Here is a 21,775-nt window from a genome sequence, read left to right on the forward strand (position 1 = left end):
CAACAACAACAGTGACAATAAAATCATATTACTTGAAAAGGCTGATAGAAACTTTAACAATTTTATTTGCTCTAAATTACCGCAACGTAAGTTAATTTGTAAATCATTTCATTAATTTTCATTATGCTAATAAAGTAAATAAAATAGTATTGTAACTATTTGTACCAGTTTCGATCAATCAAGTAAAAAAATTTGAAATACTTGTACAACTATTAAAGCTTCGAAGCTACGATGCAGATGAGGTATAAAATAAAACATTAAGTATAAATTATTAAATTTACAATACGTTAATAGAAATTTTATATTTTTTAATTTAGAACCCATCAAATATAGAATCTGGAGAATCATTTATTAGGACAACTACAAGTTTTAACAAAAAGGATTTGAAACATAATCGAAAAATGCAGTAAATTTTGATACAATAATTTTTATACGTATAGATAATTTTTTTAAAGTCTGACTTTTAATAATATACAATTTTAAACAGATAGAATTGCAAGAAGGCTCAGAAGTATTTGCAGACAGATACAAAGTGGAAGTCTTACAAGACATTCACAAAAAAGCCCGAAAGAATTTGTTCGAAAACTAATGAAATTAGTTATGGGAGGAGAAAAACTAAAAATTAGTTCGGTCACTGGAAAAAATGGGTATAAACCAATACCGGATAATGTTTACGAAGCCGTTGAAGGTATAATTTAATTTGATTTTCAATGATTATTTTAATTCATTTGTTATACAGTTACAAATTAGTAAATGTATAAATATAGGTATAATTTTTCAGAATTTGTCAACAAAAATGCAGCAAAAAGTAAATATAAACTAAACCACAAGGAGTACAGGGATGTATTAACAAATATGTGTGCGACGCTGAGACAGCCGAAAAAATAACAAAAAGAATTCATCAATAAAAACAAAAAGAAAAATGCTGAAAAAAATAAGACTGATACTTATAGATTTAAAAGTAAATCAATTATTCATGACGAAGACGATGACAACTCAAGAACGATTATTTTGGAAACAGAATTAGATGGTCATAGTGACAATGAAAAAAGTAAGAAAATAAAGAATGTTCAAAAAAAGAATTTAAATAAAAGGAAAATTGAAAGTGACGAAGAAAAAAGCCTGAAAAGAAAAAAATGATCGAAATTAGAATTTATTATTAGTCGGTTTATTAAAAGTTTTATTTTTAAAATTCAATTACAGAAATATTTTGTATACTTACCAATGGTATTCGTTGTGTGTTTGTAGTTAAAAAATGTGCGATGTTCAGCACAAGTTGTACCATGGGCACAATTTTGTAAAAAATAATAATTTTACAAGTTTAGCCAAAGATGTGCCATGGATCCGATCACAAAAGTATAAAAAAAAATGCCAAGTTCAGCAAAACTTATATCATGAGTGCAATAAATTGTAAAAACCACGGCAATTTCGTATTGCACAAGTTTGGCTTGACTTGGCATCAATAAACATGATTATAACTTTTCCAAGGGTAAAATTTTTTGACGCGGGCAATGAGGTCTTTTTCTGTTTATCACTCAAACATTCAAGTAAGCTTGCGTAGAAATCACCAATCATATTTTGATCTTTTTCTAAGTAGTCGATCAAAATAATTTCCTATGCATCTTACAAAACAATCACAGTAACCTTGTTGGCTGACAAAATTAACTTTTTTGAGTTGGTTCAACTAGCACAATCCACTGTCTTGACTGCGATTTACTTTCGAGAGTGCAATAATTAATTTTATCTCTAGTAACAAGTCGTCTCAAAAATTTATTGAAATTTACAGTAGAGTTCCAAATTATTAACAATTTTTCTACGCAACTTGTGATCAGGTGTCAACAAATTCGGTACCTGCTTTGCACAAACCTTGTAAAAACTTTAAAGATTACTTAAAATATTACCTATATGTTCTTTCAATGCACTCATAAACTTTTTTTATATAAAATAACTTTAATCTGTGATATTTTAGTACTGTACGATACATTGTTTCAATCATCTATAGACTTGCCACCTTCACAGGGCGTCTAAGGTGAGGGTCATCACTCGTGCCTGTACATTATATTTTAAACTCTGCAACACACCTTTTAATGTTTAAATAAAAGGGCAGAGTCTTCTGAAGTACTCTTCATTCTTACAGCTCACCTTCGTATAGTTGCTATTAAAATTTTTTGTTTTATTTTTTTGTTGGTAGTAAGCACAATATTACATGGTATTTTCACTATATTCAGAGTTAGCTGATCTGATGAGTCATTTTTTTTTTTTTTTTTTGCATGTTTGTGTGATGCATTTTTTTGTATCATGTTTGTTACAACTATTGAAACTATTTTACCCTGATTATCTGTGATTTGACTGCTTGTCTTCTGTTTTGGCTAAATATAATCGGGCCTTAATTTATGCTAATACCGTTTGGTGCAAGCTGAGTTTGCTTATTATTTGTATAAAGCTTATAAATCGTGTGTGTACTGCTTGATTATTGTTTTTTCTGTGATATCTTATAATCCTAGTATTTCCTTTGAAGATGTCTTGAATTTGAGTTATTAATTGTTTTATAAATCTTCGAAAAATTTGCTGTATTTCTTAAGATTTGACCTTATGCAACTTTTAGTTTTACAAATAGCATGCCAGTACCACCGAAGCTCCTACATTTATTAATAAGTTCCAAAAAATAAATCTACTGTGATGAATTACCATGGACACGGTTTGAATTCGATTACCTTACCTTTAAGTCTTTTAGCTATGATTGTTCGTTTTGATTATTCATTTTTTGAATAGAGGAACAACTATTTAGACTATTATCTAAATATAAACATAAATAGAAGTAAAAAATCTAGTACCTAACAAATATCAGCACGTTGGGGGCTAAGTCACGCAGCAAAGAAAAACAGATTAAATAAAAACGTTTGTATTACGTATCACGTAGTAATCGAGTTGGGAATTCTTTTCGTTGATGGGTCAGATTTAAGAAGCTCTCAATTTTTGTGCTGATCCAACTGTTTTGTATGACTTTTAAGCTATAATAATGTTTTTTGAGTTGTTATGAGATACTTTTCTTTGTTACTATACCATATACTTCACTTATAGGCTTAAATAACATCAATGAAGTGTAGAAAAAACAAGAGTTTTTCTTAGAAAAAGATATTAAATCGCATCACGAAGAGTGCATCCGTAAAATTAAGTAAGGCTAAGCTAGGGCTATACAAAAACCCATATTTAATTTTATGCTATCTACATGGTGGTGGTGATCATGAAAACGATCGTTTCTTGCGACATGTGGCGGTAAACTTCGGTGTTTGCAAACGACAGGTAGTTGAGCAGTTAAACGTTTCCATCTTACTGAACAATCTATCTCGTTACATTGTATATTGCGACGATGCCAACGTACTATTTACTGATGTCAAGGCAGCAAGCGACGTCTAGATATAGACTCACTGAATTAATTCAACGTTTATTTTTTCGTGGTTTTTAGTTGCGCTTCTTACCATAAACGCTTTACTTTTCCTAGCATTCTTTCACTCTCTAGTATTTTTTAAGTTATTTATTATCAGTTACTATGCACAAATTATAAATTACTTTAGACGAGCAAATAAAAACGACAAAAAAATTAAAATTTTTATTTTTATTTTTCTTCGGACATCAGTTATTTCGTGGGATAGATGGGCGAGATCACTTGCTGACTAAACGGAAAAATAGTAAGAATATTATAATTTAAGTGTTTTTAAAATGTTTTGGTCAATAAAACTGATGGATGTATTGCATTGCAAATTTAAACTATGTTCTCTCTTGACTAACTTTTTAGACTATTTTACTCTTGGCTCTTCCAAATTCTGTCTCCCTCACTTGCTCTACCAGCAGTTTCCTCTTTATAATCTTTTTTTTTTCCACGCTATGTAAGGCTTTGGTAGAGAAAATTAAATTGCGTAGCACATAATATCGCATGTATCGTACGTGAAAATACACTAATGAAACAAAAACATTTTTTCTAATAAATAATTTTATTGATACTATGCAACATACGTCTCTATTTTTCAAAAAAACTTGATATTCGACTGATACAAAGCCTCGTCTATGAGAAAAAAAAAATCAAGAGCTAATAGTACACAGTAAGTTAATTTAACTTAAGTCACTTTTACATGTTTATGATTAAAACCAAAGCACGTTGTACAATATTTTAAGAAAACTGGGATGAGAATCTTAAAGTAAGCCTTTTTGGTTCAAGCATTGTAAAAACGATAGTTTAACGTCACACTTGTCCAAGGTATTTGTGCGAATCATAATTAACGTTAAGTATGTCTTATCACTGTGGAAAATTAAGTGGTTAACAATATTTGGTACTTTTTTTCACTAAGACAGACGATTTAAAAGACAAACTTAGACGTGTACAAAGGCATGATGTGTACATACCGTATATTCAAACTTTCATGTGGCACAACGACGCTACTTAATTAATCCATTTAATAAAAAAGTTCTAGCTTAATTTTTACTGCTGGGAAACAAAAGACAGTAATAGTATAGCTTATCGAAATCAAGAATCGAACATAGTTAATTTTAATTTTTTTTCAATAAAAATTAGGAATGCAATCATTAAAAGTACACAGAAAATTTTGCAGCATTTTTTTTCATCCTCGTTATTTATGTTACGTTATAGCCTGTTTTATTCTGTAGCTAGATAAAAAATTAATTACCTAGTAGTTAATACTGAAATTTAATCATCAGAATCCAATTTGGCAAAAAAAATTAATGACACAAACCCAAGTCTGCGACAACGTATGATAAACCGAGACCCAATTTCATATTAGCCTTAAATAAAATCTTAGTCAGAACACCAGAAAGTCCAGACGTGGTTGTTCCTAAAAAAAGGGACTTGAGCTCAAAGTTGAAAAAAAATAGGAGAATCAAAATCTGAGATTCTCTATATGTAGCGAGATACACTTCATAAGTTTTTTAGTAGAAAATACACTATTCTTCAGCTTTATTAAAAATTTTTTTCAAAATAATAAGAACCATGATTATAGAAGGACAAATAAAAGGAAAAAAAAAATGTTTAAAAAATAAATTCCGCATGAAGAATTATTATTTTCAAAAATCTTAAAAATTAGTTCTAAGTGTTTAAACAAAAAGTCGAAAATATGCGTCAGAATACGTGTTGAATAAGTTTAAACGCTCTAAACATTAGACACGTTAAGAGCATAAGTTTATTTAATTTTGAACGATAATTTTGATCCCGAAATTTTAAAATCGTAATCAACCACTAAATAGTCAGTACAAAATTTTAATTCCTCGTACAGTTAGGAATTTGCGATAAAACGAGGTCTGATTTTTTAAAGTAAGGAGGTACTGATAATGTTTTAAACCTTTTGAAAGTTCCAATTTTTTAATAAATAAGCGAAAAACTTATTTAACAAAAACTTATAACAGAAGACACTCACTTCATAAATGAGATTTTACTTCATTTATAACTCATGACATTGGATTGCGCTTGTTTTTCAATTATTAAAAAAAAAAAATTCAGCAGTGTTAATGAAAGCTGAGAAAAAATACTTATATTTTTTAGCTTGTCACGAGCACCCTCGACATTTTTTCAACTTCAGACCCAGCTCGACTTCTTCTCTAATGTTTATTGTACACAAACAACTTTTTTTCGTTTCAAGTAGGTCAATAGTTTTAGCTTAATCAACTGATAGAGGTAGCAAGATATTGTGCTTATATTGCGGCAATTAAGCTTATGATGCCAGTGCAGTGTTGGCTTCAAGATGGCGAAAAGTGGTCCCCCCACCATTTTCCCGTCTAAGAAGAGTGGTAGAGGGACTGCTTTATGGTCGCGGCTGCGAGACAGCCAAAAGCGTCGTCTGCTACGACAACGGTTCTCAAATTGTAGCTCTGCACGATTATATATATGCACATATAATGTGTCGCCGAATGCATGCATATACATTTAGTCTTGGGTACTTGACCGTCAGCACATGATGATGTATTTTGTAAGCTGATCGTTGCATAAGTGCCCAGTGCTGTCCTGTGCCGGTGCTGATAACGAAGAAGCCTTGACTCCTTTTTTCTACATCTTGGACGAGCTGACAAGTCTGGCCTTTCTCACCAAGTCAAACGATGAAAGATACTACTGTTAGTGCTAGCAGTTTGACAAGTAGCTGATAAGCAGATCTGACAAGTAAACTGCACATTTCAGTTATAAGCCCAACAGTGTTTGGTGAGTTGCAGTGCTTGTTTTTTTATTTTCTTTTTGTATAGTTTTTTGTTTCTCTTAAATTTGTATATAAATCAAGCAGGACTTTAACGTGGGATTGCTGACAAATGAGTAATTTCCACAAGTTTCCCGTCACAAAGTTGTGATTTACTTTTCCTGCAATCAAATCAACCAAAACCAAAAAAAAAACCTAATCAAGAAGCAAGAGGTTAAAATTTCAATTATTGGTTTTATCAAGCACAATTTTGGAGGATAATAAGAAAAATCAAGGGCTGATGAAGTTTGACAAGAAAATGTACCTGAATCTCTGAAATCATCAAATGGCTGTGAATCTCTAGTTGCTCCAGAGGCTGTAGTAAAGAGTTTTTTAATAATTATTGTTGACAATGGAGGTACAGAGAAAAGTCACTCAACGCTCTTATGAAAACTTAGTGCCAAGTGATGCTAATAGCACAGTTAATAACAAAAATGAAGTTCAGACTTGCTCAAAGTTAACAAGTGCGCAGCTCATCATATTCCAAACATATAGTACAGTTGTGGTAGATGGTCTTCACAATTATTCAAATGAAGTAGATTATGATGGTTAAAAAATTTCATGAAGCTGTAGATGTGACCTGGTCACCTCCAGTCCAGCAGCCCACCAACTTTCCAATTTTGCTGGCTGCAGTAACAGTTGCTCAGCAGTTGGATATCAGTTTTAGTATTGTAATGCCAGTTTGGATTTGTATTCTCTCAACCTGGAGCAGCCAGGCTGTATGATATTTACATCAAGATGAGTGTGCTAAGTGATCGAAGGTTTTGTCCTTTTTTTTATTCATGTGTACCTAAAATATTCGTAGTGTTGAGAAATTTAGTATGATAATTATAATTACCATCAAGATTTCACAAAATAATTTGGGGAGCTGGCGGAACGAATCCAGCTGGCATTATTGTGAGTTGCTATGATTGTGGAAAAATAATTATTCACTTTGCTGACAAGATGTTTAAGAACGACAGCAACTGTTTGATCAGCAGTCCCGACAAATACAAAGGTCCTGTGAGAGCACTGGACTTTATTCCATTTCAGTCTCATTTTCTAGCTACTGGTGCGACAGATAGTGATATTTATACTTTGTATATTAATTGGACAAATGAGCCTATGTCTCCTAGTTCCATAAAAATTAACCACCGGAGGATATACTAGATAAATCATGGAATATACGAGGTACGTTACTTGGCAACATTTTTTTTCACACATTCATAATTGACATTAGAGCATTTTGTTGTTTACAGTGCAACACATTCTTGCTTCAACATTTTCACAGCGTTGTATCATTTGAAGAAGAATTAAGCCATGGTAATACTCACCGATGCCAATTCAAGAGCCTCTATAAGCATTATCATCAGGAATTTTAACATAATAATTCTTCATCATTATTGAAATATAAGTGAGATGTAAATCAGTACACTGACATCCTGATATATAGTCACACAGCTGTCTCTTGCTTCAGAAAAGGATTAAACTCCAATTATTGAATTGTAGGATTTGAGATTTGTAACCACACCGTAAAAACATTCCAAAACCATCGAAGGAAAGTAATATCAATTGCCTGGAATCCTTATAATTCTGATCTTCTCAGTTATGCAAAAGACAATAGAATTCTCTCTTGAAATTCTAATTTCGATATTCCAGTACGTAGCAGTTAAATTTTTCTTGCAACTCTGTTTTTTATTGTGTGATGCTTATTTTTTATTACAAATCTTATTTTAGGGTGGTGATATTGTTGGCTAATTGGCTCAAACAAATTATGGAAACTTAAATGTGTCGTAGTGTCCTAGATAAGCTTGCTTGGTTGTAAGTACTACTTCATATGGCCAGGCAATAGTATACTCTCTGTAAGGTGGAGCTGACCATTGATCTGCTAAAACGTTGAATAAAATGTTGATTTATTTCCTCGCATGGACCCATTCCCACAAGTCTCACCGATGATGCAAACATAAGTATATTATGAAAAGAATGCTGTAGAGTCTCAAGTCTCTGGTTAAACGGTAGCTAACTATGCGAATAATACCATAGTTGAAGTTATATATTTTAAGTTCTAGCAATCAATATAGTTATTGCGCCGAAATTGTTAAATTACTTGAAAAAAGTAAACATTTGCAATTGACAGAATTGTTTAAATAGATGCTACTTTTAAAAATTTAAGTATTAGTTACGTTTAAATATCTTTACAAATTAAAGCTGATTTTTTTTTTAAAAATAACAAGTATTTTATTACACCTGGATCTGTCCTTACTCTTTTTTTCCATTATCCTTTGTTTACGACATTCTCTATTGGATTAAATTTTTCTTTGAGCTCATCAATAGAGAAAACATTAATCATACACAACGTTAAATATCAAATGAAAATTGCAAAATCTACACCTATAGAAATGATGTAAAGACAAAGACAAAATTATTTAAAGAGTAAATAAAAAATGGAGAGGTAAATATAGAGGTGAATGAGAGGGTAAGTCGACTTATTAAATTGTATGTTCGTTTATTTACCATAAATCAGTTATTAATCAATTTTTTTTTTTTTTTTTTTTCTACTTAATGATTTCAACTTGGTAAACGATTTTTTTTTTCGTCACATTTTCCACAGTTAATCTTTCTCTGTTAAAATTGCACCTGATAATGAATATACAAAAGTTGGACTTAACAATAGGTTAATAAAAATCAGGTAACTGTTAAAGTAATATTATGTAAACATGAAGTAAGATTTGCTCAAGATTTACATAAATATATTAATCTAAAATCACAAGAATATTCTAAATAATAATTTAATTAATTACTGGGAAAGAAAGCGCCAGTTAAAAAAGCCTTGCTATTTCGAAGATTTTAACAATAAGTTGAATAATTCTTACGTAAGCAAGCGGTGCTAATAACTAGCCCATTCATTTGTTAATTCATTTAATGAATAAATTATTCCTTTGGTGAGCAAGTAACGGCGATAAGTAACTCTACCATTTATTAATTTACTTAATAAATACATAATTTCATTGGCAAACAAGCGGTACCAACAATGAGTTTGGCGATTTATTTGTTTACTTGATGGATAAACTTTTTCCTTGACCAGCAAGCGACAACAACAAGTAGCTCAGCTTTTGGATGGATTATTGAGTTAATAAGTTAATTCTTTGGTGAGAAAGTAGTGGCAATAAGTAAATTAGCTGCTAATTAGTTTATTTAATAAATTTATAACTTCTTTGGCGAGCAAGCAATGGCAGTTAATAGCTCAGCTATTTATCAGTTCAGTTAAAAAATAAATTATTTAGTTTGGGAGCGAGTGACTCCAATAAAAAGCCCAGCTTTTGATGAGTTTATTTGATGCGAATAATCTTTATTTTTGGCAAGAAAGTGATGGCAATCAGTAACTTATAAATTTATAATTTATTAAATAAACTAATAAAAATCTGAGCTACTTACTGAAGTTATAAATTTATTAAATAAACTAATTAACAGCTAATTTACTTATTGCCACTACTTTCTCACCAAAGAATAAATTTATTAACTCAATAATCCATCCAAAAGCTGAGCTACTTGTTGTTGTCGCTTGCTGGTCAAAGAAAAAGTTTATCCATCAAGTTAACTAATAAATCGCCAAACTTATTGTTGGTACCGCTTGTTTGCCAATGAAATTATGTATTTATTAAGTAAATTAATAAATGGTAGAGTTACTTATCGCCGTTACTTGCTCACCAAAGGAATAATTTATTCATTAAATGAATTAACAAATGAATGGGCTAGTTATTAGCACCGCTTGCTTACGTAAGAATTATTCAACTTATTGTTAAAATCTTCGAAATAGCAAGGCTTTTTTAACTGGCGCTTTCTTTCCCAGTAATTAATTAAATTATTATTTAAAATATTCTTGTGATTTTAGATTAATATATTTATGTAAATCTTGAGCAAATCTTACTTCATGTTTACATAATATTACTTTAACAGTTACCTGATTTTTATTAACCTATTGTTAAGTCCAACTTTTGTATATTCATTATCAGGTGCAATTTCAACTTGGTAAACGATTTTTTTTTTCGTCACATTTTCCACAGTTAATCTTTCTCTGTTAAAATTGCACCTGATAATGAATATACAAAAGTTGGACTTAACAATAGGTTAATAAAAATCAGGTAACTGTTAAAGTAATATTATGTAAACATGAAGTAAGATTTGCTCAAGATTTACATAAATATATTAATCTAAAATTACAAGAATATTCTAAATAATAATTTAATTAATTACTGGGAAAGAAAGCGCCAGTTAAAAAAGCCTTGCTATTTCGAAGATTTTAACAATAAGTTGAATAATTCTTACGTAAGCAAGCGGTGCTAATAACTAGCCCATTCATTTGTTAATTCATTTAATGAATAAATTATTCCTTTGGTGAGCAAGTAACGGCGATAAGTAACTCTACCATTTATTAATTTACTTAATAAATACATAATTTCATTGGCAAACAAGCGGTACCAACAATAAGTTTGGCGATTTATTAGTTAACTTGATGGATAAACTTTTTCTTTGACCAGCAAGCGACAACAACAAGTAGCTCAGCTTTTGGATGGATTATTGAGTTAATAAATTTATTCTTTGGTGAGAAAGTAGTGGCAATAAGTAAATTAGCTGTTAATTAGTTTATTTAATAAATTTATAACTTCAGTAAGTAGCTCAGATTTTTATTAGTTTATTTAATAAATTATAAATTTATAAGTTACTGATTGCCATCACTTTCTTGCCAAAAATAAAGATTATTCGCATCAAATAAACTCATCAAAAGCTGGGCTTTTTATTGGAGTCACTCGCTCCCAAACTAAATAATTTATTTTTTAACTGAACTGATAAATAGCTGAGCTATTAACTGCCATTGCTTGCTCGCCAAAGAAGTTATAAATTTATTAAATAAACTAATTAGCAGCTAATTTACTTATTGCCACTACTTTCTCACCAAAGAATTAACTTATTAACTCAATAATCCATCCAAAAGCTGAGCTACTTGTTGTTGTCGCTTGCTGGTCAAGGAAAAAGTTTATCCATCAAGTAAACAAATAAATCGCCAAACTCATTGTTGGTACCGCTTGTTTGCCAATGAAATTATGTATTTATTAAGTAAATTAATAAATGGTAGAGTTACTTATCGCCGTTACTTGCTCACCAAAGGAATAATTTATTCATTAAATGAATTAACAAATGAATGGGCTAGTTATTAGCACCGCTTGCTTACGTAAGAATTATTCAACTTATTGTTAAAATCTTCGAAATAGCAAGGCTTTTTTAACTGGCGCTTTCTTTCCCAGTAATTAATTAAATTATTATTTAGAATATTCTTGTGATTTTAGATTAATATATTTATGTAAATCTTGAGCAAATCTTACTTCATGTTTACATAATATTACTTTAACAGTTACCTGATTTTTATTAACCTATTGTTAAGTCCAACTTTTGTATATTCATTATCAGGTGCAATTTTAACAGAGAAAGATTAACTGTGGAAAATGTGACGAAAAAAAAAATCGTTTACCAAGTTGAAATCATTAAGTAGAAAAAAAAAAAAAAAAAAAATTGATTAATAACTGATTTATGGTAAATAAACGAACATACAATTTAATAAGTCGACTTACCCTCTCATTCACCTCTATATTTACCTCTCCATTTTTTATTTACTCTTTAAATAATTTTGTCTTTGTCTTTACATCATTTCTATAGGTGTAGATTTTGCAATTTTCATTTGATATTTAACGTTGTGTATGATTAATGTTTTCTCTATTGATGAGCTCAAAGAAAAATTTAATCCAATAGAGAATGTCGTAAACAAAGGATAATGGAAAAAAAGAGTAAGGACAGATCCAGGTGTAATAAAATACTTGTTATTTTTAAAAAAAAAATCAGCTTTAATTTGTAAAGATATTTAAACGTAACTAATACTTAAATTTTTAAAAGTAGCATCTATTTAAACAATTCTGTCAATTGCAAATGTTTACTTTTTTCAAGTAATTTAACAATTTCGGCGCAATAACTATATTGATTGCTAGAACTTAAAATATATAACTTCAACTATGGTATTATTCGCATAGTTAGCTACCGTTTAACCAGAGACTTGAGACTCTACAGCATTCTTTTCATAATATACTTATGTTTGCATCATCGGTGAGACTTGTGGGAATGGGTCCATGCGAGGAAATAAATCAACATTTTATTCAACGTTTTAGCAGATCAATGGTCAGCTCCACCTTACAGAGAGTATACTATTGCCTGGCCATATGAAGTAGTACTTACAACCAAGCAAGCTTATCTAGGACACTACGACACATTTAAGTTTCCATAATTTGTTTGAGCCAATTAGCCAACAATATCACCACCCTAAAATAAGATTTGTAATAAAAAATAAGCATCACACAATAAAAAACAGAGTTGCAAGAAAAATTTAACTGCTACGTACTGGAATATCGAAATTAGAATTTCAAGAGAGAATTCTATTGTCTTTTGCATAACTGAGAAGATCAGAATTATAAGGATTCCAGGCAATTGATATTACTTTCCTTCGATGGTTTTGGAATGTTTTTACGGTGTGGTTACAAATCTCAAATCCTACAATTCAATAATTGGAGTTTAATCCTTTTCTGAAGCAAGAGACAGCTGTGTGACTATATATCAGGATGTCAGTGTACTGATTTACATCTCACTTATATTTCAATAATGATGAAGAATTATTATGTTAAAATTCCTGATGATAATGCTTATAGAGGCTCTTGAATTGGCATCGGTGAGTATTACCATGGCTTAATTCTTCTTCAAATGATACAACGCTGTGAAAATGTTGAAGCAAGAATGTGTTGCACTGTAAACAACAAAATGCTCTAATGTCAATTATGAATGTGTGAAAAAAAATGTTGCCAAGTAACGTACCTCGTATATTCCATGATTTATCTAGTATATCCTCCGGTGGTTAATTTTTATGGAACTAGGAGACATAGGCTCATTTGTCCAATTAATATACAAAGTATAAATATCACTATCTGTCGCACCAGTAGCTAGAAAATGAGACTGAAATGGAATAAAGTCCAGTGCTCTCACAGGACCTTTGTATTTGTCGGGACTGCTGATCAAACAGTTGCTGTCGTTCTTAAACATCTTGTCAGCAAAGTGAATAATTATTTTTCCACAATCATAGCAACTCACAATAATGCCAGCTGGATTCGTTCCGCCAGCTCCCCAAATTATTTTGTGAAATCTTGATGGTAATTATAATTATCATACTAAATTTCTCAACACTACGAATATTTTAGGTACACATGAATAAAAAAAAGGACAAAACCTTCGATCACTTAGCACACTCATCTTGATGTAAATATCATACAGCCTGGCTGCTCCAGGTTGAGAGAATACAAATCCAAACTGGCATTACAATACTAAAACTGATATCCAACTGCTGAGCAACTGTTACTGCAGCCAGCAAAATTGGAAAGTTGGTGGGCTGCTGGACTGGAGGTGACCAGGTCACATCTACAGCTTCATGAAATTTTTTAACCATCATAATCTACTTCATTTGAATAATTGTGAAGACCATCTACCACAACTGTACTATATGTTTGGAATATGATGAGCTGCGCACTTGTTAACTTTGAGCAAGTCTGAACTTCATTTTTGTTATTAACTGTGCTATTAGCATCACTTGGCACTAAGTTTTCATAAGAGCGTTGAGTGACTTTTCTCTGTACCTCCATTGTCAACAATAATTATTAAAAAACTCTTTACTACAGCCTCTGGAGCAACTAGAGATTCACAGCCATTTGATGATTTCAGAGATTCAGGTACATTTTCTTGTCAAACTTCATCAGCCCTTGATTTTTCTTATTATCCTCCAAAATTGTGCTTGATAAAACCAATAATTGAAATTTTAACCTCTTGCTTCTTGATTAGGTTTTTTTTTTGGTTTTGGTTGATTTGATTGCAGGAAAAGTAAATCACAACTTTGTGACGGGAAACTTGTGGAAATTACTCATTTGTCAGCAATCCCACGTTAAAGTCCTGCTTGATTTATATACAAATTTAAGAGAAACAAAAAACTATACAAAAAGAAAATAAAAAAACAAGCACTGCAACTCACCAAACACTGTTGGGCTTATAACTGAAATGTGCAGTTTACTTGTCAGATCTGCTTATCAGCTACTTGTCAAACTGCTAGCACTAACAGTAGTATCTTTCATCGTTTGACTTGGTGAGAAAGGCCAGACTTGTCAGCTCGTCCAAGATGTAGAAAAAAGGAGTCAAGGCTTCTTCGTTATCAGCACCGGCACAGGACAGCACTGGGCACTTATGCAACGATCAGCTTACAAAATACATCATCATGTGCTGACGGTCAAGTACCCAAGACTAAATGTATATGCATGCATTCGGCGACACATTATATGTGCATATATATAATCGTGCAGAGCTACAATTTGAGAACCGTTGTCGTAGCAGACGACGCTTTTGGCTGTCTCGCAGCCGCGACCATAAAGCAGTCCCTCTACCACTCTTCTTAGACGGGAAAATGGTGGGGGGACCACTTTTCGCCATCTTGAAGCCAACACTGCACTGGCATCATAAGCTTAATTGCCGCAATATAAGCACAATATCTTGCTACCTCTATCAGTTGATTAAGCTAAAACTATTGACCTACTTGAAACGAAAAAAAGTTGTTTGTGTACAATAAACATTAGAGAAGAAGTCGAGCTGGGTCTGAAGTTGAAAAAATGTCGAGGGTGCTCGTGACAAGCTAAAAAATATAAGTATTTTTTCTCAGCTTTCATTAACACTGCTGAATTTTTTTTTTTAATAATTGAAAAACAAGCGCAATCCAATGTCATGAGTTATAAATGAAGTAAAATCTCATTTATGAAGTGAGTGTCTTCTGTTATAAGTTTTTGTTAAATAAGTTTTTCGCTTATTTATTAAAAAATTGGAACTTTCAAAAGGTTTAAAACATTATCAGTACCTCCTTACTTTAAAAAATCAGACCTCGATTCGTAATTTTTCTTTAGCTTTGAAAAGGTCACTGTTTATTTTGACGTATTTCTAGCACAACAAACTGTAAAATACTTTTTTTAAACATATAATACACGAGAGTAGTGTCAAGCATTTTTTTTGCTATCTGATAATTATGTTTACGTCATACATAATTGTTTAGATAAAAAAATCATACTTGTTAATAGTAGTGTGATCATTGGGCCAACGTTGTAATTTAATGTTTTTATGTATAATTACGATTGCTTCTTAATACGTGGTTTTAATTATGCCGAATTTCATGTGGGTTTGGTTAAAAGTCTGAAACCTTAACGGGACACTCTTAGACGCGTATTAAGTTTTTGCACTTGCGTCCACTAACATCGCTCGATTGATTGCCACAAAATGCGCATTACATGTTGCCACTTTTATGTGTCGATAGTGTCAAAAATAGACCTAATTAAAAAAAATGTACACAATAAATATTGGAAAAGAGATCTAGCTGGATCCAAAGTCAAAAAAGTGTTTTGGACGCCCGTTACAAGTTAAAAAGCATCGTATCTTGGCCTATAATGACACTTCAGAGTTTGTTTCAAAGTTAATTTAAAACAATCGCAATCTTATGTCACAAGTTACAATTAAAAAAAAAAATATTATTAATGGAGTTCAGGTCTACTGCTATGAGTTGTTGTTAAGTAACTTTTTAGTTTATTCATTTATTTTAAAATCTAAAATCTCGGGAGATCAAAGACATTATAAATATTAACTGATTCCTGAAAATGAGATAAAGATCCATCGTGGATTTCTAACTGTGCGAGAAATGGAAATTTTAAATAATAAATTTCTCAATAGATCGCCATTTCGCCATTTTGGAATTTCGCAATTGGAACAAGCGTTCAATATTAACCATACTTAAGCTTATACCATATCTTTTCTTCAAAAAATTTTAAACTAATAAAAAAAATAACTGTAAGGCAAATTAATAAAATATTTTGTATTAAAGAAAAACTATGATGCATATTTCGCTTTACAAAGAGACGTTTACGTATTGTTCCTTTTATTTTTTGCTTGATACGAAGCCCACGTACGATAAAGCAACTACGATGCACAAACGCCCTAGCATCCTGACAATCGCACTTTTTCTTTATTTCAAGTTATATTTAATGTACTATCGCCGTCATAAAATATTAAATTAATCTATTTAAAAAAAAATGTTATTCTAAGATTACGAAAAAGTTACCTCGTAAGTTTGTAAAATACTCTCTTCAGATGATCTATCCAAAGTAGTATCAAGAAAGTGTAATCCGTCACAAATACTATCTGTAGAAAAAACGTTGTTTTCGTGTTTATTTTGCAGACTTTCATAGATACTTATGATATCGTTTGAATTGGAAGCATATTTAAATGACTGGAATTCTCGAAGTTGAGTAATTTTAAATGATGATTTTACAGGGCACACTTTCCAACTTTCATTTGCAAGAAATATTCTTAACTCTTCTAATCGAGAAACATGGTAGCTATCGAAATAAATTACGAATTTTTCTAATATGTATTTATGCAGTTTTGATTCAAATCTTTCACATACTTTTTTTTCTATTTTAAATATGCTGAAAATAAATGGTTATAAATGTTAGCATTAATTGAATTATTTGAAAACAACAAAATTGAAAGTACATAATTTTTAAATACCTGTCAACGATATTCAATATTTGCAATAATTTGTCAAATTCAAATGATATGAAATCAAACACATCTATGAAAATAATAATTTTATTTTCAATGTCAAGAAATATTTTTCTGATATCGTTTTGAAACTTATTCAAAATGTCGTTTTCATTAGAAACCAGTGAATTCTTCGCATCCTTAGAAAACGAAGGCACATCAACACTTTTATGCCATTTGAAAATTAAAAAGTAGGATTTTAAAATCTTTAACAAAGATTTACAAAGAGTCATAAGGCAGACTATAAAGTTGTCTATGGACACAGTTTTACATACATGTTGATATTCTCTTTGTTTGTCCACATTAGAATATTTTTTAACACAGTTGAAAGATACTGTATTAATAGTTGCTGTGAAATGCATGTGCAATTGATTGATAGCACTTTGAGATTTACCCAAAAATTTGTATGCATGTTGAATATCAGTATATTTATCAAAATTAAAATCAACACACATTTTGGATAATGATGAATCTAAACTTTCTTCAACTAGATCGAATACATCAGTTATATTGATGTGCAATGCTGTGATATCAGCATATTTTCCATTTAATTTAGCTTCTTTCTGATATTCTAAAATTAATAATATCACCTTCTGATAATTTTCTTCTTCAATGTAGTATTTAAGCCAATATTTTCTACGGCACTATTTGAAAAAAAAAAAAATTCTTATTACTACAGTTCAAGGTTAGTTTTTAAAACTAAATAACATAGTTATTGCATATCATCAAAAAATATCTCATGAACATTAAATGTACTAGATTATATTAGAAACCAGAGTGTATGTAGCAATCTAGAATAGACGTACCATAATATATGACGCTACTCTTGTTAAAAAAAAGTGTATCATGGAAAAAATTAATTTTATATTAGGGATTATCTAGATCCAAAATACGTTTATTAAATTAGTAACAACCACATAAAAAAGTTGATAACATTGACGATAGTTCCTTAAAGTCATATTTTGCAGGTACTAAGATTCCGTGTGTCAAAGTTTCATGAGCAAGCTCGGTTGTCTAGTAATACATTTTGCATAGTTAGAATAGTCCCTTTATGTAACTAAAATGTGGGAATAATGTATAGTTGTTAAAGTTTGATAAAAAAGTTGAAATTAATGCAAAACTGCAAACCATGAAAAAACTATTTTAGTTGTAGTTGATATCTTATAAATAGTGACAATTTACATAGTACGTTGTCGTTAAAACACGCTCATGGTTTATTTTCAAAGAAGAATCACCGTTAAAAGTTTTGTCAGTACTATAACGTTTATCATATCCTTCAAGGCAAATCAGAAGTAAGTAAATGCTTAGATACTCAAGTATAAAGTTATAACTTTTATAGCAGACAATATATTAATGTATACATTTCAGATCATTCAAACAACTTAAACGTACTGCGATTTATCGAGAGTGGTACAGTTATTTTTAAAACTACCTACTTGGTGATGAGGTGTGTTTTTAATGATTTTTCAAATACTAAATAAACAATTTAAAAAATATATCATATATAGGTAAGGAAGGTAGCACGTGCAACTATGGCATGACGTATTTTTGCGTGGGCCAGTACAAGACTGCCCAGTTTCATCAAATGTTTCAAATTTTTCAGAACAATTTCCTATGTTGGTAAAATCTATTTGATTGAAAAATGCGTTACGACCCACACATAAATTTAGTGATAGGTAACCTTCTATCACAAGTCGCTTGCTGCTAAGTGGATACGGAGCTGAGCTCGTGTGCACGAGGTGCGTATCTTTTTCTTTTAGAAGTTGAATGAAAAATTACAGAAGCCAGAGTAAAAAATGTCTTGTAAGAAACACTTATATGACATCTATGCATAATGTAGCTCAACAATATAATTTCCGTATGAGTGATGGCAGGCCCTATATAAATTCCATTATATTTTATTGTAGAAAAATATTAAAGTAAGGACAAAAATACGATTATATAACTAAAAAATAAATTATTCCAGTCACAATGTCTCACTCATTTAGAAATCTTTTGATGTTAATGAAATTTTTGTTGATACGTTTTTCCCTTTCTAAAAGGCAGTAATTAGTAAAAAAAACTTAATTCACAATGATAAACTTTTATACAGTTTAACGTTTTCAACAATGCTATTAATTATTGCTATTAACTACTTTGCTATAAATTACTAATTGCTTTACAATAATCATCATCAAATGTAAAATTCTACAATTTATGAAAGTAATTGATTTTTATTACTTTCTCAACATTTTGTTAAATGTATCTCGATGAAAAAAGGGATTTATTGAGATTAAACTGTGTTTATTTTTATGCACTTTTTTTTAAACTACAGACAACAAATTTATCAGTTATTACTCAAGGCACCACGTACGAATTTCAACCAAGATTAAGCTTCCTTGGCATGGAGAAAGTGCGTATGCACGTGTGCGTGCAACATAATTGTACACGCACACGCAAATTAGAAAATTAATGGATCTAAACTTTTTCCCTTTTCGGCAACGATCGCTAACTTTCAAAACGATAATAATACTGAGGTTAAGTAATTGATACAATCCAATGATATAAAATAAGATACAAGAGAAGAACTATAGGTTACAGTAAATATCAGTAAAAAACATAACTACTAGGTAAATGAGAACTAAAAATTCCTTGAACGCGTCTTTTCGCATTATCCAGTACAGGAATTTAACTTTGAAGCAGAAACGTATTTAGCAGTGTAATAAACATTGATTCTTTATCTGAAGCTTTGGATGTTATTATAAAACTAGATTTAATACATTTCTTCGTAAAATTAAAACTAGTTTAATTCTAAACATTCTGCCCACCTATCACGCGAAATAGACGTAAGTGAATACAACCAAAATCACTGTACTAAGAACTTGACACTAATACGTAATACCATTGAAGAACTGCAGGTAAAAATTTGATGAAATGTTTGGGATGTAGGTTAAGACAGTGGGTCAGAGAACATCCAACTAATAATCGTACGTTTAGTTATTAACGATCTGTATTAATCCGTTCGCAAGCCATCTAGTAATACAAATAGATAGGTATCTGCTCTCAAGAGTAACCTAATTTCAGTTGGCATCTTGTGAAATTACTGGCTAGCTTTCACCCCATACACTTGCTCGATGGCTTATAAGTGACAGGTAAGAACTTAGTGATCAACTAGAGCACGAGTGCTTGACATGAAAGACTTTTGTGGATATTAAAAGTTGACGACATAGTCAACTGCACTTGGCTATGCACTGATGGAGCTGTACAACCACTGATACCACTGCGTTATCAAGATAAAGCTTGGAAAGACAATCCGAGCCTCTGGAGTAAATTTTTGGCTACAATTGTTAACTGGGAGCAACTGAACGTGAGTTCAACCATCAGCGCCTTGCAGCTTAACACGGTCTGTTGCCTACATCATTGAAGTAGCAGCATTTTCTGGTACTTGTAGGGCCAAAAAGAGTTAGCTGTAATTAACAAGAGTAACAAAGAATACTGAATTTTTTCTTACTCTTAAATGATGAATACTGTAGATACATACGACTCGACGACTGTCTCCGCGTATTTGCAAAGCGAGTTTATTAGTTTGCAAAACAGTTACAAAAAATGTTTCGTTTACAATGATGCAGCTACAATGACGAGAGAAAAAAAAATTTTTTTTACAAAGCCTAAAAATAATTAATTGCGAGGTCCTAAAGTAATAATTATTTTTTGTTTTTTCTGATGCGTAACACATTCATACAACTCCAGCAAGCCAATTTGCTACATGAAGAAGTCTGTAAAAAAAGGATTTCCAGGATTGGATTTGAGAAACTTAGCAACACTTTAGGCTTTTCTATCAATGTATCTTATTATTTAACAATAAATAAATGACATCACGGAAAATATAAAGTACAAGTTCATAGTAAAAAATTTTCAAATAGAAATTAAACATACGAACTTACAGAGTAAAACGTTAATACACTGTATTTATTGACATGAAACCCCAAAATAAAAAAAATAAAAAAACAGATCATACAGGGCTTATTTTTTTCCTTTTTCACAACGCAATAATATCTAACCATTTTATTCAAGGCACAACCAATATAAACAAGGCTTTGTGTAAAAGACAGCTACAGAAATGACAAAAAACGCAGATTTTGGCGAAGGAAATCATTTTTACAAAGTATAAAAACAACAATTCATAGGTTCTAAGGGGCTAACATTTCTTTTATTCCAGTCCATAATGTTATTAAATCATTTTATTTAAGGCAGACTCGTGATGAAAACAATGCTTTGATGCTTTGTTTATGAAAAAGCTGCTGACATAATGACATTCTATAATCATTTTATTTAAGGCACAAAAACTATTGTCATTGCTATGTTTACGATAAAGCTGTTCAAGATATGAAAAACATTTACTATCTGTAAAGAAAATCATTTTCCCAAAGCCTCAAAATAACAACAAAGAGTTTCTAGAAGGTTTCTTGTTTTTTTTTTCTCCATACTAATCATTTTAATCAAAGCACCAAAATTACAAAGAATGCTTTGTTGGCAATAATGCTACTGCAATAACAAGAAACTAGGATTTTCTTGAATAAAATAAGTTTTACAGAGACTCACATTAATAATTTGGAGATTCTACAGGGCTCACTGTTTTTGATTTCTTATGCTTAATCATGACTCATCCATTCTTACAAAGTCTCAAAATAATATTGAAGAGATCATACACGGTATATTGTTTTTCTTTTGGAAAGATTAAAATTGTTTAATCATTTTATTCTAGGTACAAAAATTGTAAGCAATACTGGGTTTATAATGAATATGCTATGATGACCAGAAACTGACTGGGTTGAACTCTTGCCAACAGTTCTCCTGGGCCTGCGTACTGG

At 30.9% G+C, this 21,775-nt stretch overlaps 1 protein-coding gene across 1 annotated transcript in view; it reads right to left on the minus strand.

Moving 5' to 3' along the window:
- Vps50 (vacuolar protein sorting 50) overlaps positions 1–21,775 on the minus strand; it is a 403,619-nt gene that overhangs the window by 205,817 nt on the left and 176,027 nt on the right. The window contains exons 3-4 of the mRNA XM_089595740.1: positions 16,893–17,569; positions 16,444–16,810 (exon numbers count right to left, since the gene is read on the minus strand). Of these exons, the coding sequence (XP_089451866.1) occupies positions 16,444–16,810; positions 16,893–17,569 (1,044 nt within the window). The remainder of the gene's footprint in view (positions 1–16,443; positions 16,811–16,892; positions 17,570–21,775) is intronic.

This window comes from Copidosoma floridanum, unplaced genomic scaffold (genome assembly GCF_036245765.1).
Source record: "Copidosoma floridanum isolate Cflo_tuat_1 unplaced genomic scaffold, Cflo_Japanese_pri ptg000027l, whole genome shotgun sequence".
NCBI classification, from domain to species: Eukaryota; Metazoa; Arthropoda; class Insecta; order Hymenoptera; family Encyrtidae; genus Copidosoma; species Copidosoma floridanum.